General features: G+C 42.0%; 1 protein-coding gene across 4 annotated transcripts in view; it reads left to right on the top strand.

Annotated features, from left to right (window-relative positions):
- CMYA5 (cardiomyopathy associated 5) overlaps nt 1-15,794 on the top strand; it is a 49,518-nt gene that overhangs the window by 17,036 nt on the left and 16,688 nt on the right. For 3 of the 4 annotated variants that reach the window (XM_083575970.1, XM_083575972.1, XM_083575971.1), the window contains 6 exons: nt 2,699-2,794; nt 3,841-4,074; nt 6,169-6,191; nt 8,754-8,872; nt 13,102-13,251; nt 14,655-14,801. In XM_083575970.1, coding sequence (XP_083432096.1) covers nt 2,699-2,794; nt 3,841-4,074; nt 6,169-6,191; nt 8,754-8,872; nt 13,102-13,251; nt 14,655-14,801 — 769 coding nt within the window. The remainder of the gene's footprint in view (nt 1-2,698; nt 2,795-3,840; nt 4,075-6,168; nt 6,192-8,753; nt 8,873-13,101; nt 13,252-14,654; nt 14,802-15,794) is intronic. The other variant, XR_014539617.1, reaches the window with a different exon arrangement.

Raw genomic sequence — 15,794 nt, 5'->3', positions numbered from 1 at the left:
CAGATTAACCAGATCTTGAGTATCCCTATTTAAAAAGCCATTGATTAGGATCCAAATAACAGCACAATTACTCAAGGGTGTCTTTGCACCAGCACTGATTCAGCAGCACGGCCCTATGGAAAATCACATTTGAAACTGAGGGGGCTTTCAAGAGTAGAATGTAGGCAGGCTAGCATTAGTATGTACATTTTACAGATGATGGATAGAGGCTGAAAAAAAAAGAATGGCTTGCCTGGCAAGATTTCTAACATGCCCTTTCATGACGTTTGCCTCCAGTGAAGAGTTTTTCCTTTTTTTGTTTTTTTAAAGGGTGAAATCCATTGATGTACATAGCCAAATTCCCATTGATTTTTAATAGCGCCTCCTTCTCAGTACATAGAGAATCATACTACAACTGTGAAAGATAAGCAGTTGCTAAGAATATCAAAGAAGTCACATGCCTCCATTTCATTCCCTAGAGTGGTTTCTTCAAAGTCAAAGGACTTGAGCATGTCCCATGACATCATCCCCTGGCTCTGTAACTTGGAGAGGGAGCCAGGAATGAAATCTAGCCTTCATGTGATCTGCTTCACCAGGAAAAAGATGGCTTTCAATCCTTGACCAGTGTGTCTCATTTCCACTATCCACATGTTACTGAGTTCTTTGGTGCTCAGACAACAGGACTCTAATTGCTTCAGCTTTCATCAGCTATGCAATATGCTCAGTACAATAAGCTATTGATGGTGGCTATTGGGGGGCGCACGGAATTAAACATTTCTCTCCCCACAAAAACACATTCACCTTGGAAGTGAAGAATGATTTCCTCCTATTTATGCATACAGTATAGTTTGCTGTGCATTTTATAATTCATAAAAGGTAAAGGGACCCCTGACCATTAGGTCCAGTCGTGTCCGACTATGGGGTTGCGGCACTCATCTTGCTTTATTGGCCGAGGGAGCCGGCGTACAGCTTCCAGGTCATGTGGCCAGCATGACTAAGCCACTTCTGGCGAACCAGAGCAGTGCACGTAAACGCCGTTTACCTTCCCGCTGGAGCGGTACCTATTTATCTACTTGCACTTTGACGTGCTTTCAAACTGCTAGGTTGGCAGGAGCAGGGACTGAACAACAGGAGCTCACCTTGTTGCGGGGATTTGAACCCCTGACCTTCTGATCAGCAAGCCCTAGGCTCTGTGGTTTAACCCACAGCGCCACCCGTGTCCCTTTATAATTATAATTCATAGGTGATGCTGATTTCCAGCCTTCCTTTAACCTTCCTTTTTAGGCATATAGAGGAATCTGATTAAAGTCAAGAGTGTTTATGAAAACACAAACTGCTTTTGCACAGATGGCCAAGTGCACCAAAGGAAGGTCAAGGAGGCTCCTGCATGGCAGACAGTTATAACTCATGAGTGCTGTCTCTATTATCTCAAGAACCACATCCTGGGCAGCTTTTGAGAAACAGCTTCAGAAGCACAGGAAAGAAAGGAGATCAAAAAATTAAATAAAATCAGGTTGTTAGTCACTTAGATATCATTTAATGAAGATTATTTTACTGGTTTGAAGGCAGGCATGGGCCTTTGGGGATCCTGTCCTTAGTTTGTAAAAAGAAAGCCTTTTTATTTAGATCAGTATGCTTCTGAACACAAGCTGCTGGGAATCACAAATGTATACTGTCCAACCTTTGGAGACCCCAAACTGGGATAGGTGTCTTCCAGGATTTGCGCCTTTGGCAAGTCATGTGACCCGCACCTAGCTCTTGCCCTGCACCCAAAAATGCAGCCCCGAAAAACTGGGAGGTCTTTTCAGTGCAAGATCACTGCACCCCAAATGGCCTCGCATGAAAAAATAGGATGTCCCGTTTTTTCTGGGGCACTTGGCAGGTATGCAAGTGGGAAGAGTGCTGTTGTGGCTGAGGTTCCATGTTTGGGCTTCCCATGGGCATGTGGTAAGAACAGGGTGCTTCTGGGTTGGCCTTTGAACCGATCTAGCAGGTCTCACCTTAAGTTCTTAAGTGAACTGTTTGCTTAATTGATTCCATTTATTAAAAACTGTGTATTGCCCAAACTTCAGCCTGAGTGCCTTTTGAAGTATATGGCTTCATCATTGAATTAACCATCTCTTGTTGCTAGAAGGAGAGGCCATCTTTAATAGTTTATTTTCCATTCCCTATCTAAGTAATATCCCAAAGCCAAGGCAGGTGGTTGTTTTTTTTTTAAGTCTGCCTGTCAGTCTCACCCCTCTAATGACAAGTAATTCATCAACTAAAGTTTTAGTGGATTAATCAGTTTACTGCTTAAATCTATGAAAACTTTCAAGCTGCATAAAGACAGGAAAAATGAAGTAACCCCCATAGTGCCTTCCAACTTATTTAATCTTTTGTGATACTTATTGCCTGGCTTAAATTCATCACACTCATTTGTATAATTTTCCTTATCCTGCAGTGTGGTTTTTGTTCTAGTACAACCTCATCAAGTTCCCTGAGACCCCTCTGGGGACAGTGATCCCCAGAGGTGGGGATTTGGGAAATTATTATCAGTGGGACGCTACCAGGACAACGGGCCTGATCCTTGCAGTATATCAATGAAGCACTGAGCCATAGGATGCATTCTGAGATTAAACATTTTGTTTTGGTCTAGTTTTTATGTAAAATATAATAGCACCATCTCGCAACTTCCTGACCACTTTATTTAGATGGTTGTGAAACGTTAATATTTCAGAGCCAATTGGATGGATTCCTAGATGTTTTGCAAGAAAGATCTTTGAAGATCGAGGGGTTTGTCAGTGAGATTGAGGCTCTGTTTAATTCTCTCGAGGTAAGTGTGTGGCGTCTGCCTTCCTTCTCATTTGTTGAGAATTTATTTTTGTTGAGAATTTTTTAAAAAACAATCATTCAACTGGATGGGCCATGATATGAACACATTTTCTTTCTACAGAAGAGGTGACTTTTAACAGCATACAAAGACACATGGACACAAAACTCATTCCAGCTTTGTATGAAACATTCCATTCTTCTGCCTTTCGGAAGCTGGTTGTCAAAGTTCAAATTATTTTATTGAATCCTCTGAATTTCTGGTTTCCTTTGCATTTCTGTGGCTTTATACTACTGTTTTTAGATTCTGTATTGGTATTTGTGATATTGCTTATTGTTTTTATGTTATATATCGCTTAGAGATTTTTAAAATATTAAGCAGTTTTCAAATAAATAGATAAAACTACTGAAGGGTTCAAGTCAACCATCAATCTTTTAGCCCAAGGGTGGGTGGTTTTTCTCTCTCCTACCAAGCCTTTTGTTCCCTCAGTTATAATCTGTTGAGAGCTACATGACAGCAGTGGGCAGGGCAGGAACTGAAAGTGAGTGGGCCATCCTTTTTCTCTCCCTTTTTTTTAACCACACACTTTTCTGATTCTGTCATGCCCTTCCTCTTCTCTCTCCCTCCCCATCACTCTCTCACTTTGCCACCTCCTTTTCTTTCTTTCTTTCTTTCTTTCTTTCTTTCTTTCTTTCTTTCTTTCTCAGACCATTAGTTGAACTTTTCTGAATCAGACCATTAGTTCTACATTGACTGGCAGCAGGCTCTCCCTGGTCTCAGACACAGATCTTCCCAGTCCTGCCTAGTCCCCGAGACCTACTCACTTGTCAATCACCTGACATCACTGTGTGATTTCCCTTTCAACCGTCTATAGTCTCTGGGCTGAACTAAAAGAGACCCTCTTTGTGAACCCCATGGAAAGCTTTTGCTAGTTACCACTGAACAATCTAAGCAGGGAGAAGTGGCCCTGAAATCTCCAGTGCACAGGAGAAAAATTCACCAATGAATTTTATTTTTTCCAACGTCTGGCATTTTTTTTTAACCTCTAGGAAAACTGTAAGGAAAAGGAGCAGCTTTTGGATGAGCAAAATGAAAGCATCATCAAGACTGTGATAGGGCACCATGACAGAAAGCAGCAGAGCTTTGAGGAAGTAAAGAATGCAAAAATGGACTATCTTTATGAACAGATGGTTAATTTTCAAGAATACATTGATACAGCAAAGGACACGTTGGAGACGATCTTAAAGGAAACTGAAGAAATGGATGATTTTGTTTTCCTAAGTGTGAGTATAAAATTACACTTAATGCTGATAAAAATTGTGCATTGTGCTGAAAAAATATATATACACAGGCTATATTCCTACCTACATAACAAAGGAATATAGTCTATGTCCATTTGTTCTAAATCTACATGCAAATACTCATAGACCCATCACATAACTGGGATAGAAATTGAAGGCTGCAAACCTATACACACACTTACCTATATAAGACTATAGAGGCTTAGGCTGCAATCCCTACCTAAGAGTAAGCCCTATGGAACACAGCAGAACTTACTCCTGAGTAAATGCACATAGGAATCCACTGTCAGGTTACAATTCTGTGCACTTACCACTTAGTAAGGCCCACTGAGGAAGAGAATCGCAAAAATGGGATTGTGCTGTTGAGCTCTAAGGTAGTGAACCTAGTTCAGTGCCCTTCCCCCCATGGACCTCTTGAAAATTGTTGGGGGTCTCAGCAGACCACTAAAACGGCTTTTCTGCCTGTTGTAGCAGTCATAATGTGCTATGCTAGGTGCTGGGTGATCTTTAATTATATTTTTGTTGCTTCTTTTATTTCTTTTATCTCATCACAGTTTTTATACCATAGAATTAAAGAATAGAATTCCATAAAATTCAAAATCAATATGAATATTTAGCACAGTAGACCAGGCATAGGCAAACTTGGCCCTCCAGATGTTTTGGGACCACAATTCCCATCATCCCTGACTACTGGTCCTGCTAGCTAGGGATCATGGGAGTTGTAGTCCCAAAACATTTGGAGGGCTGAGTTTGCCTATGCCTGCAGTAGACTTTCTGAACGATGCTATAACCTCCAATAGAAAGTGGACTAAAACTGGGGTGCCAGCTTCTGGGACCACACTCCTGCACAAGTCACGAAGAAAGCACTTTTTTCAAGGGATAAGTTAGATAATGGACTATGTAGAGCAGTCAAAATTAACAGCAAAATTAAGAGAATCTAATGATGAGTGTTTTATGGAAGAATGGATGCCACTTTCAGATTATTTAAAGAAATGCTATAGAATGATGAACTCACAGGCAGGATTTGAGCTATGAGCAACATAAGTAATTAGATTATAATATTGTGAGATTGTGTGTAGAAAGTGAAAGTAGCCTGTTGTAGCAAGGCAACCTTTACATTTCCTGCCCACCCGCCACTGGTACAGTGGTATCTCAGTTTTTGAACGTCTCCGTTGACGAACATTTTGGAACTCGAATGCCATAAACCTGGAAGTAAATGCTTTGGTTTTCGAATACACCTCAGAAGTTGAACAAGAAACGCGGCTTCTGCTGAGTGCAAGATCCTAAGGCCTAGCTGTTGGCTATTGAGTTTTGGTTTTCGAACGTTTCAGAACTCGAATGGTCTTCCGGAATGGATTAAGATTGAAAACAGAGGTACCACTGCATATGTGTTGTCCAGAAGGGAATGTGGCCTCTGGGATGAGAAATATTCCCCTCCCCTGTGCTATACATCTGGCACATTGGAGAAGAAGAACCCCCACATCTCAGAAACTATACCATTGCTAATTAATTTGTACAACTGGAAGTAATCTGAAATGCAGTACGGTTGAGGGATCCATGGTGGGCTCTTAACTCAGAGCCAGTGTGGTGTAGTGGTTAAGAGCGGTAGTCTCGTAATCTGGGGAACCAGGTTTGCATCTCCGCTTCTCCACATGCAGCTGCTGGGTGACCTTGGGCCAGTCACACTTCTCTGATGTCTCTCAGCCTCACTCACCTCACAGAGTGTTTGTTGTGGGGGAGGAAGGGAAAGGAGAATGTTAGCCGCTTTGAGACTCCTTAAGGGGAGTGAAAGGTGGGATATCAAGTCCAAACTCTTCTTCTTCTTCATGTTATAAAGTTATTGAAGCTTGGAAAGTCTCAAATGCAGGTATTAGGCATATCACTGTGGTGTTGCACCTCTGGAGGGCAAGATTCTGCAAAATGCATATGAGGTTAGGAAAGCTGTGCATATTTGAACTGGTACAATATCAGAGGTGGGGCATATGTCCGTGAATGGGATCTTGTGGATTTGATGTCCAGTATAATTTTGTGACACGCATTAATCCGTTCCTTCCCACGTTCCTTTTCCTCCCATAGTCATCAGAAGAAATCAATAAAAGGTATATGAAATGTAGTTTTGGTGCGTTATAGTGAGTATTAGGAACGGCATGTTTGAATGCTTTTTAATACCTCCAAGCTCCGCTGAAGGCATGCAGCCATTTCCTCACCAGATATTAAGGAGGAAATTGTGTGCTTGGTAATGCAGCTGAAAGTGTTTGAAATATTTGCATGCATTTTCTCATTCATCATTTAAATACTAATAAATATGGCATTATTCAGTTCTGTCTTTCCTGCAATAGCATCTATGTAGCTGATTTTTTTAAAAAAGCAAGTGTTTATCACTGCTGTACACAACCATTTTAAAATTCCAGATGCATTCTGTTAAAATGCCAATATTTGTGAGTGTTCTTGTTTTGCTGATTTAATTTCAATGTTAGATGAAATGTTAATGAAAACGATCCTAGGCATCTCTTTGGTAGGCTGAGCTAAATTTAGACCATAGTGAAGTCCTGCTAGGCCAATGAGTTTTGAACTTGTCCTGGTATTTCTGCTTCCTTTGCCAAGAGGATTACATTGAAGCTGCATGTAGTTTGAGATCGTTTTTAGAAGGGCTACTCCCCATAGTATCATTAATATCATTCCAGGGACCATTTATTTGACTTTGGAAATGATGTATGGCAAGAGATAAGACTGTAGGGTTATTGGGAGGCGGGGTGGGGGGGTGGGCGTTTCAGACAGTTGAAAGGTTATTTGATAATATTGTTTTGCCCATGCACTACTAAAATCTCAAAGGCCAAAAAAAATAGTGGAATGGAGGAATAATAATAATAATAATAATAATAATAATAATAATAATAATTTTATTATTTATATGCTGCCCATCAGACTGGGTTGCCCCATCCTCTCTGGGTGGCTCCCAACAAAATATAAAAAACACAATAAGACACAAACCATAAAAAATCTCCCTTCATATGTCTTCTAAAAGTCAACTAGTTGTTTATCTGTTTGACATCTGATGGGAAGGCATTCGACAGGGCAGGTGCCACTACTGAGAAGGCCCTCTGCCTTGTTCCCTGTAGCTTCACTTCTCACAGTGAATGAACCATCAGGGCTGGCTGGGACCTTGAACAGGAACAGTGAGGCTTACACAGTGTGACTTTTTCTTGCAATTCCCTGTTGCATTATTTAAAGAAGTGCAAACTCATTAGCCTCATTCACACACAACACTAAAGCATGTTCAGTTAAGAAAACAGGGGTAGCCAATGTGGTGCCTCAGCCCCCCGGAAGTTGTGGACTCCAGTTTCCATCAGCCCCAGCCAGCATGTGCAATGGTCAGGAACTGTGGAGGTTGTCATCCAAAATATCAGGAATGCACCACATTGGCTGCTCCTGCAATAAGCCATAGTCAAAGATGAGACATTGGACAGACAATGACTTACACCTTTTATGCCTCCCTTCCTCCATTAAGCCAGGTAGACCTGTTCTTCACTCATGGCTCCATAGCTTCTGGGTGGTGACGGCTTTTTACACCCATAGTTAAAAAGCAGATCTGGGTTCACACCGAATGCTGAAATATAATTGACAGTAGCTAAGTTTTATAAATCAGCTATAAAGCTTGGTTAATGAGCAATCTTTAAGCATAGTTGATAACCCATAGTTAAGCTGCTGGGTTGGTTTCCCACATAACTGTAAGCTGTTGTTTAATAAACCATGGTTTAATATTAGGTGCAAACTAGACCATTGTCTATTTGCTATTTAAGCAATAATTCAGTTGCATTCAGCGGCACCAATATTTGCATAAAAATCTTTGGATGTTTCTTCTGTCTCAGGGTTAAAAATATATTCTTTTCTCCTTCTCTAAAATGAGCTCGGCAAATAAGAGCTAATTACTTCTAATCCATTTTGCTTTCATTTTTCCTTCTTTTTTGGGGGTTGTTAGCGACTCACCACCAGCTGTTGTACATTATCTCTTTGGAATCAGCCGGCTTCCTGGATGCTACAGTCAATTTTCTATTGCATTCAAGAAACACTTCAAAGGATATTGTCTGTGCATTTGAACTCCTGCATTTCTTAAGGGGCTTGCATTGAACTTTAATTCTGAACACTGCTTTGCTCCAGAACTGGGCAGTTATGCATCTTCCAGGCAGTGCTATATCTTCAATTTCAAACTCAGGCATGAAATTCACTGGGTGACTTTCATGCTTGGGCTAGTCACTATGTCTCAGCCTAATCTATCTCACGGGTTGTGGTGAGAATAAAATGGGGAGAAGGAGAACCATGTACACTGCTTCAAGCTCCTTAGAGGAAAGAGGGATATTATTATTATTATTATTATTATTATTATTATTATTAAGAATCTAGACATTCGTCTTTTCCCTAAAGGGTTCTGAGGCAGCAGGAGAGAATTGGGCAGCTGTGTCTTCATTCTGCTGCTCGCCAATTGTTTTGCCTGCTCTCTTTTCCTGCATGCAGTGGGGGGAATAATCAATATCCTGATTGCTGCCAGAAGACAGAAAGGAAAGGGGAGCTTGGGTCAAAGGTACATAGTGCAAACCATGAGTCGATGTTACACACATATTATGGAAATGCCTTTCAATGGGTCTATATTTTCCTTTGCATAGGTTATTTTCTGCAGTGGAGAATATTCTGGCTTTGGAAAAGATACCACCTGCCTTCTCACAGTTTGAACATTTTGCAAGTGGCTCAGCAAATGGCAACCAGACCTTAAAACACATGCCTGGTAAGAATCTGTGCAAACATTTGGTGCATTGCTTGAAAACGCATGAAGCCTAAAAAATAAAAAAGGGGGAAGATGTACACAGGAACGGAAATGTGACATTTTTGGCTTCTGCATGTAATTAGTAATCAGCTGAGTCTGAAGTGAAGCCTGATTGTGCTGGGATTATGGAGGAGGAAACTGGAGAAGGAGCAGCTATCACTTCTTGTTCATGCTGAAAAGACAAGTCACCCGCAGGTCTGGATTAATCATGATCCCCAGTCATCTGTAGAGGAGAGCATCTTCGCATATTACAATGGTACCTCGGGTTAAGTACTTAATTCGTTCCAGAGGTCCGTTCTCAACCTGAAACTGTTCTTAACCTGAAGCACCATTTTAGCTAATGGGACCTCCTGCTGCTGCCACGCTGCCGGAGCACGATTTCTGTTCTCATCCTGAAGCAAAGTACTTAACCCGAGGTACTATTTCTGGGTTAACGGAGTCTGTAACCTGAAGCGTCTGTAATCTGAAGCTCATGTAACCCGAGGTACCACTGTATAAGCAAGGGCCCAAAGAAGGAGTTCAAGTGAGCTGCGCTTCCTCTTGTTGTACTTCCGGGGCAATATGAAAAAGGAGAGCTTGTTAACATAACAGCCGGCTGGGTGAGGCCAGTGGCTTCTTTAGCCCATCATCCCGTTTACACAGCGCCCAACCACATGCCTGCTCATCTCCCCTGGAAGCTATCCTTGTGCTTGGAGTTTCCACCTTTTAACATTGCCCCTGCAAATACATGGCTCACTTCTTTATTTAGTAATTATTTCTGGCCAGGAAGCGTCAACATGCCTTGCCCTCAGGTCCCTTCTGGGGCTGAAACCCACATTGCCTCTCCCTCACTCAAACAAATCCTGATGTTCTGAGCAGTGCTGAGCAGCTGCATCTGTGACAGGAACTTCCTGATGGGACAAGTCTGCCTTGGAAGAAGGCAAGGATCTCTCTTTTGCTAGAGATTTCCTGCATCAGTTTGGAGGTAGCGGGGAGTTGACCCAGATGACCTTTGAGGTCCCTTGCATGGTCCTACATATCTAATAGGTTGGTTCCTTTTCAGGGACACAGAAAGCAACTAATTTTCCACCCCACCGATGTTGCTTTATTAGCTTTCTTGTAAAGCATTTTAACAAGAAATATGAATTCTGAGAACTGCTCATTTGCAGCCACCCACTCCTTCACTTTTTCCCCAGCATCTAATTTTATGTTTGTTGAGTGTGTGTGTGTGTCATTCTTGAGAAAAATAGATTTTGGTGCCAAAATCAGCTATGTATAACCAGCTTTTTAAAGTGATACCATTTCAAATTGTGGTTGTGACAGCAACAAAATCCATCCAAATTACTGTTTTAAAAATTGGTCGCCTGCTATTTGCCCATAGGTAAAGCTGAGACACTGTGTATAAATATATGTCTCTTCACAAGAAGCCTGCTGTTTAGTTCATCTCACACCTTCCCTCAAAATATACAAGTGTCTTCCATTTGAAAAACACAAGAAAAGCAATTTTCTTTTTTAAAAGAGAATTTTGGAGAGTGTCTAGTGTGTGTTGGTTAACCACATATGGGAGTTGTAAGGGAACTAAGCACATCCCCACAAACACAATGGAAGACTACATAGTTTAGTGGATTCAGCCCTGGTGACTCCATCCAGATGAAGGATTCATGTGCAAAGTCCTGCATCAACTTCCTTCCTCTCTTTCTGCAGCAGTAGTACTTCCTGTACTTAGAACTGAATCACTTCCTGCATTTGCGTGTTCAGACCCAGAAACCTCCCCCCTCAATAAATTCATACTTGACTCAAATTTTTGGTTTGGTTTTTGGCAGAATTTAGGCCACAACTTTATTGGTCACAGAAAGTGACTGGTTGCATTGGCTCTGGTTTGACTAGCTCCCGGCCATGCAGGTAGCGCTGACCCAGGGTTGCAGCATAGGTCAGCCAAGGGTGAACACCTGAATAAGCAGAAAGCTGGGAACGGGCTAACTCCACCACCCAAATGTCCCCCTGGACTCAGGCACGGACACAACTCCCTCACAGGGGTTGACCAAACCACCGAGTTCCTGGATTCCTTTAATGGAATACCCTTCACATAGGGATGGTGAGAGCGTTCTCCCATCCCTATCACCTGAACCAGAGCCTATCCGCAACCTTACAAGTTGTGACGATTTACTATGCGGCAGGCGAAACCCAAATGGCAACAGCCAATCAGCCAAGTGGGGAAAATTTCTGCCGTGTCCCTGTTCCAATGACAGACAACACACGATGGCATAGCAAGGTCAAGCGCAACAAGCCCTAAAAGTAGGGAGAGGTGGGCGGGTGTTCCAAATGCATGCGCCGAAAGAGGAAGCTCTGGGTCTCATGCATGGGCATAAAAAGGTCCCCGAACTGTTTGGACTGCGTTCCATTGAACCCAGCTTCAAGGGACCTACCAATCGGGTATTGTGGCTGACCAATCGTACCCACCCACAACACAGGGTGTCGATTGTCCAGGTTTCACCGCAATACGTGCCCTCTTTAAGGGAGGACCCCATTTCTCGATTAGTGCTGAATCAGTAGTGTGGGAAGCTGCTATTTGGGCCAGTCCCTGTCAAGAGTGTCAGAAACTCTTCCAGCTTAGATCTTGATTCTTCCCTGCCTGTCTTGCATGCCTAAGTGAAAACTCTAATTGACCTGGACTGATGTTCCACCACTACAGTGATGGAAACTGGACCACCACAAAAATGTTTTAGCAAGAAGCATTGGTACCTTGTGAGGTATGCCCTCATTTCTTTTGCTCTGACGCTGCCTCCAGACAAAGAGATTTTGCAGATTTTTCAGTCTCAATATCACTTTCCCAGGAATACAGAGTATATCACTCTGCATGTGATTTCATTGACAGTAATATACAAAAAACTCAGCACCTTCGAATACTTGAGAGTCTTAAATGATATTTACAATGCCAAAATAATAATGATATACACAAAATAATAATGATATACACATATACAATATCTCAAAGCCAAACAGTCAAAATTTCCTGCAATAAGTAAAAAAATAAATAAATAAAATTCTCTGTGTGTATACTTGTTGCTGGTGCAATTTTGACAGAACTCCGACAACGAGATAACCGGATTTCAATCTCTGTTTCGTAAATTTTTCAATTTCCACAAAAACCTGTTAACTTCAAATGGTAGAAAGGGGGTGAAACTAAATAACAGGGGATCCATTTTTAAAAAATATCAATCCCAGGGGTGGGATCTGATAGGGAAACACAATGTTGAAGAAGGTGTATAACGTTATTCCTCCTGCACTTCTTTTCTTAATGGAGATTTCCAAAATAGGGCAAACAGCAGGTTTTTTGGAGGGAAATTTGTTGGGGAAATGGCATTGGGTGTGGAAGGCTTGAAACTAACCCCCCAATGCTGTGATATACACTATTCCATCTCTACTTTAGCACCTACTTCATTGCCATGGTGGGTTAACAGGCTTTCATGCTCGCTGAAATAATTATTCTGTCTCCAGCCTGAGTAAATAAGGAAATATAATCTCATTTGTGTTCCGTGATGGGAAAGATGAATGTTTTGAATGACAGGCAGCTCTTTTCCTTAATCACAGAAAATCTGCTGGTGTCAGCATGTGCTTTGTTAGTGCCACAGGAATTCATGATTGCATCAGAAAATAACCGAAAGCAGAAAACTTCTTTTTTTTTAATATGGATCTTAATGTTCATTTCACATCAAATGGAAATCTGCCAAGGAAGGAGAGGAAGGGAGTATTTTCTTTTGTTCGACCAAGTAATTTAATACTGAGGGATGCTGTTTTGAACCTCTCTTTGCAGACATCCTTCATAGTTAGGATCAATAGCCCCAATGTCTGCATGCTTAGGTGGAATAGACACATTCTTAGGTCTTCTCAAATCCCCATAAAGGTGTTGATCAGTTACACTGAAGGCTCAAACTCCTGAGCAGCTGGGAGGGCAGTTCTAGGGGTCATACACTTCTTCTTCAAAACTATATAGAAAAATATTTTTTTAGAGAGATTTTTGCACTATAATGCTAGGGAATTATCATGAGGAATGTTTTTAAAGAAAAATGGCAAATTGTGGAAACATGGAGGACTGAATATACAGCTAGAAAAATGAGACATATTGACAGATTTATCCATTCCTAGCTGCAGCCTGGAATGCTCAACAAACAGAGAGGTGTATGAATAACTGATTGCCTATTTTCTTGCAGTCCCACAGACTCCAAAATTACAACCTCAGGATCCAAACTCAGCTACAAGCACATCGATTGCAGTGTATTGGACTGTGAATGAAGATGATGTCATTGATTTTTTCCAGGTCTATTGTATGGAGGAATGCCCAGGAAACAGAGAACAAAGTGGTGCGTGAGTGATGGTGCCTCTCTGCTGGCTGGAGAAGCTGGAGAGGGGAAAGTTTATAGAATCAAATTATAGGAGTAAATCAAAAGCAATAAAAGACATGATACAAAAGCAATATGATAGCATCTAAGAATGTTTTAGACTGGCAGTTTTCATCAGCCACAGAAAATGTGCACTACATCAGTGATCTTTTGTTTCTTATGCTCCAGTTCCTGGGGTTATTTGCGCAAATGTTTGGACCGCATTAAACTTGCTGTTGTTTTGGTCACAAGTCTTGCATTGCACCACTTCCTGCCCATTCTCTCATTCCTCCTCTTTCCTTATTGGAGGGCAATCTTAATGTATTTCTCTTACATAAGGGCGGCATCCCTATTGAAGCTAAAACGGCTACTTTGCTATCTTCATTTCAAGGTGCTGTTTTCCCATTCTTACGTGTCCAGTTTTTTGACAACCCGCATCAAAATCTGGATGCGTGGATGCATGGGTGGAGTTGTAGAAATTCAGCATTTATTAAGGCTGGGTAGGAAACCAAGGCTGAAGAATATACAGTGGTACCTTGGGTTAAGTACTTAATTCATTCTGGAGGTCTGTCTTAACCTGAAACTGTTCTTAACCTGAAGCACCACTTTAGCTAATGGCGCCTCCTGCTGCTGCCGTGCTGCAGAAGCACGATTTCTGTTCTCATTCTGAAGCAAAGTTCTTAACCCGAGGTATTATTTCTGGGTTAGCGGAGTCTGTAACCTGAAGCGTATGTAACCCGAGGTACCACTGTACATACAAGAAATACATGGGTAGTAGTGACAATGAATGAAAATAAAAGTGACAAAATCATTGGCCTCAAAGTGCTCTTAGGCTGCATCCTAGGCACACTTACCTGAGCATAAGCTCCATTGAACAAAGTAGGACTTGTTTCTGTGTAAAGGTGCACACTGTTAAGGAACAATATTAATAAGATACAGTAGTACCAACTAGACAGAATTGTACCTACCTAGATACTATGAATAGCAGAGCTGGTTTCTAAAATATAGTACAGCCATACCTTGGTTGTTGAACGACCTGGAAATCGGATGTTTTGGCTCCCAAACGCCCCTTCCCCTCTAGTCTTTCAGAACCTGCAGAGGTATGAAGAGGGCAGAACAGAGACAAACAAGGTGGTGTGGTCTCAGATTGCTTGGAAAGGACCTGGAGGGAGGAGTCTTAGAGAGCAGTGGAAAGGCAAGGACCTTCAGTCCTCGCAACTGCCTTATTGGGAAAAGATCTAGCAGGAGGAGTTGCTGTGCTCACTAGACCTGTGCTGTTTTGTTTCTTTGAATAAAGAGTTAATTTCACTGACACCTTGTGAGTTATTGTTGACCTGCCGTGACATTCTCATGACTTGTTTCCTGTGTGTGTTTACTTGCTCTAGGCTTGGTAGAAGAATACCGCGTTACTGTGAAGGAGAGCAACTGCATTTTGGAAGATTTGGAACCAGGTCACTCTTATAGTGTGTGGGTTATGGCTGTGAACTACTCAGGATGTAGCTTTCCCAGTGGCAAATCCACATTTAGAACAGGTAAGTAGCTTGCAAATTTCCCCGGTGTTTGTAGTTTTTCTGTGTTTAATACAGAGGGTGTCTAATGGAATGCATGGAGAATGTGGCCTCTGCTATGATGTTCCTTGTATTGATCTTTGTGCAAGTATGACCTTAGAGATGTTTCAAATAGATGGATATCTTTATGAGATGCATATTGGGCTGGTTCATACATGCCAATGATGATGACAACAATGTCAATGATTTGTATACAGCTAAACATGACAAGAGGGATGTGGGTGGTGCTGTGGGTTAAACTACAGAGCCTAGGACTTGCAGATCAGAAGGTTGACAGTTCGAATCCCCGCAACGGGTGAGCTCCCGTTGCTCGTTCCCTGCTCCTGCCAACCTAGCAGTTTGAAAGCACGTCAAAGTGCAAGTAGATAAATAGGTACCGCTCCAGCGGGAAGATAAACGGCGTTTCTGTGCACTGCTCTGGTTTGCCAGAAGTGGCTCAGTCATGCTGGCCACATGACCTGGAAGCTGTACGCCAGCTCCCTCGGCCAATAAAGTGGGATGAGCACCACAACCCCAGAGTCGGCCACCACTGGACCTAATGGTCAGGGGTCCCTTTACCTTTAAACATGACAAAATGCAGTACTGCCCACATGTACATTACTCAACACCTGGTGGCTAGCAATTAATTTATTACATTTAAAGCCCACCTCTCCCTCTCATAGTCGAAGGGTGGTGTATTCCCACACATTGTGGTACTGATGGAACTAGCTCCCTCCCAATACCTAGGATTACAGGGAGGTGAGGGGGAATCTCCTGATGTTACTGCAAGCAACACATTTAATCTAAGGGGTAGTTAAGGCCACTAGTGTAGGATTGAAGACCTCATGATTTAGGCTAATTGCACTCAGCTGTATTTTTAGTTTAATTGTTTTAATTGCTAGCTGTGATCCCCCCTCCTTCCAAAAAGGAAATGAGGCAAAGGGCCTCTCCAATAATAATAATAATAATAATAATAAT

This window comes from Podarcis filfolensis (assembly GCF_964270895.1).
Source record: "Podarcis filfolensis genome assembly, chromosome: 11".
Lineage (NCBI taxonomy): Eukaryota > Metazoa > Chordata > Lepidosauria > Squamata > Lacertidae > Podarcis > Podarcis filfolensis.
The sequence above is the reverse complement of the archived record's forward strand: the minus strand, read 5'-3'. Positions and strand labels throughout refer to the sequence as shown.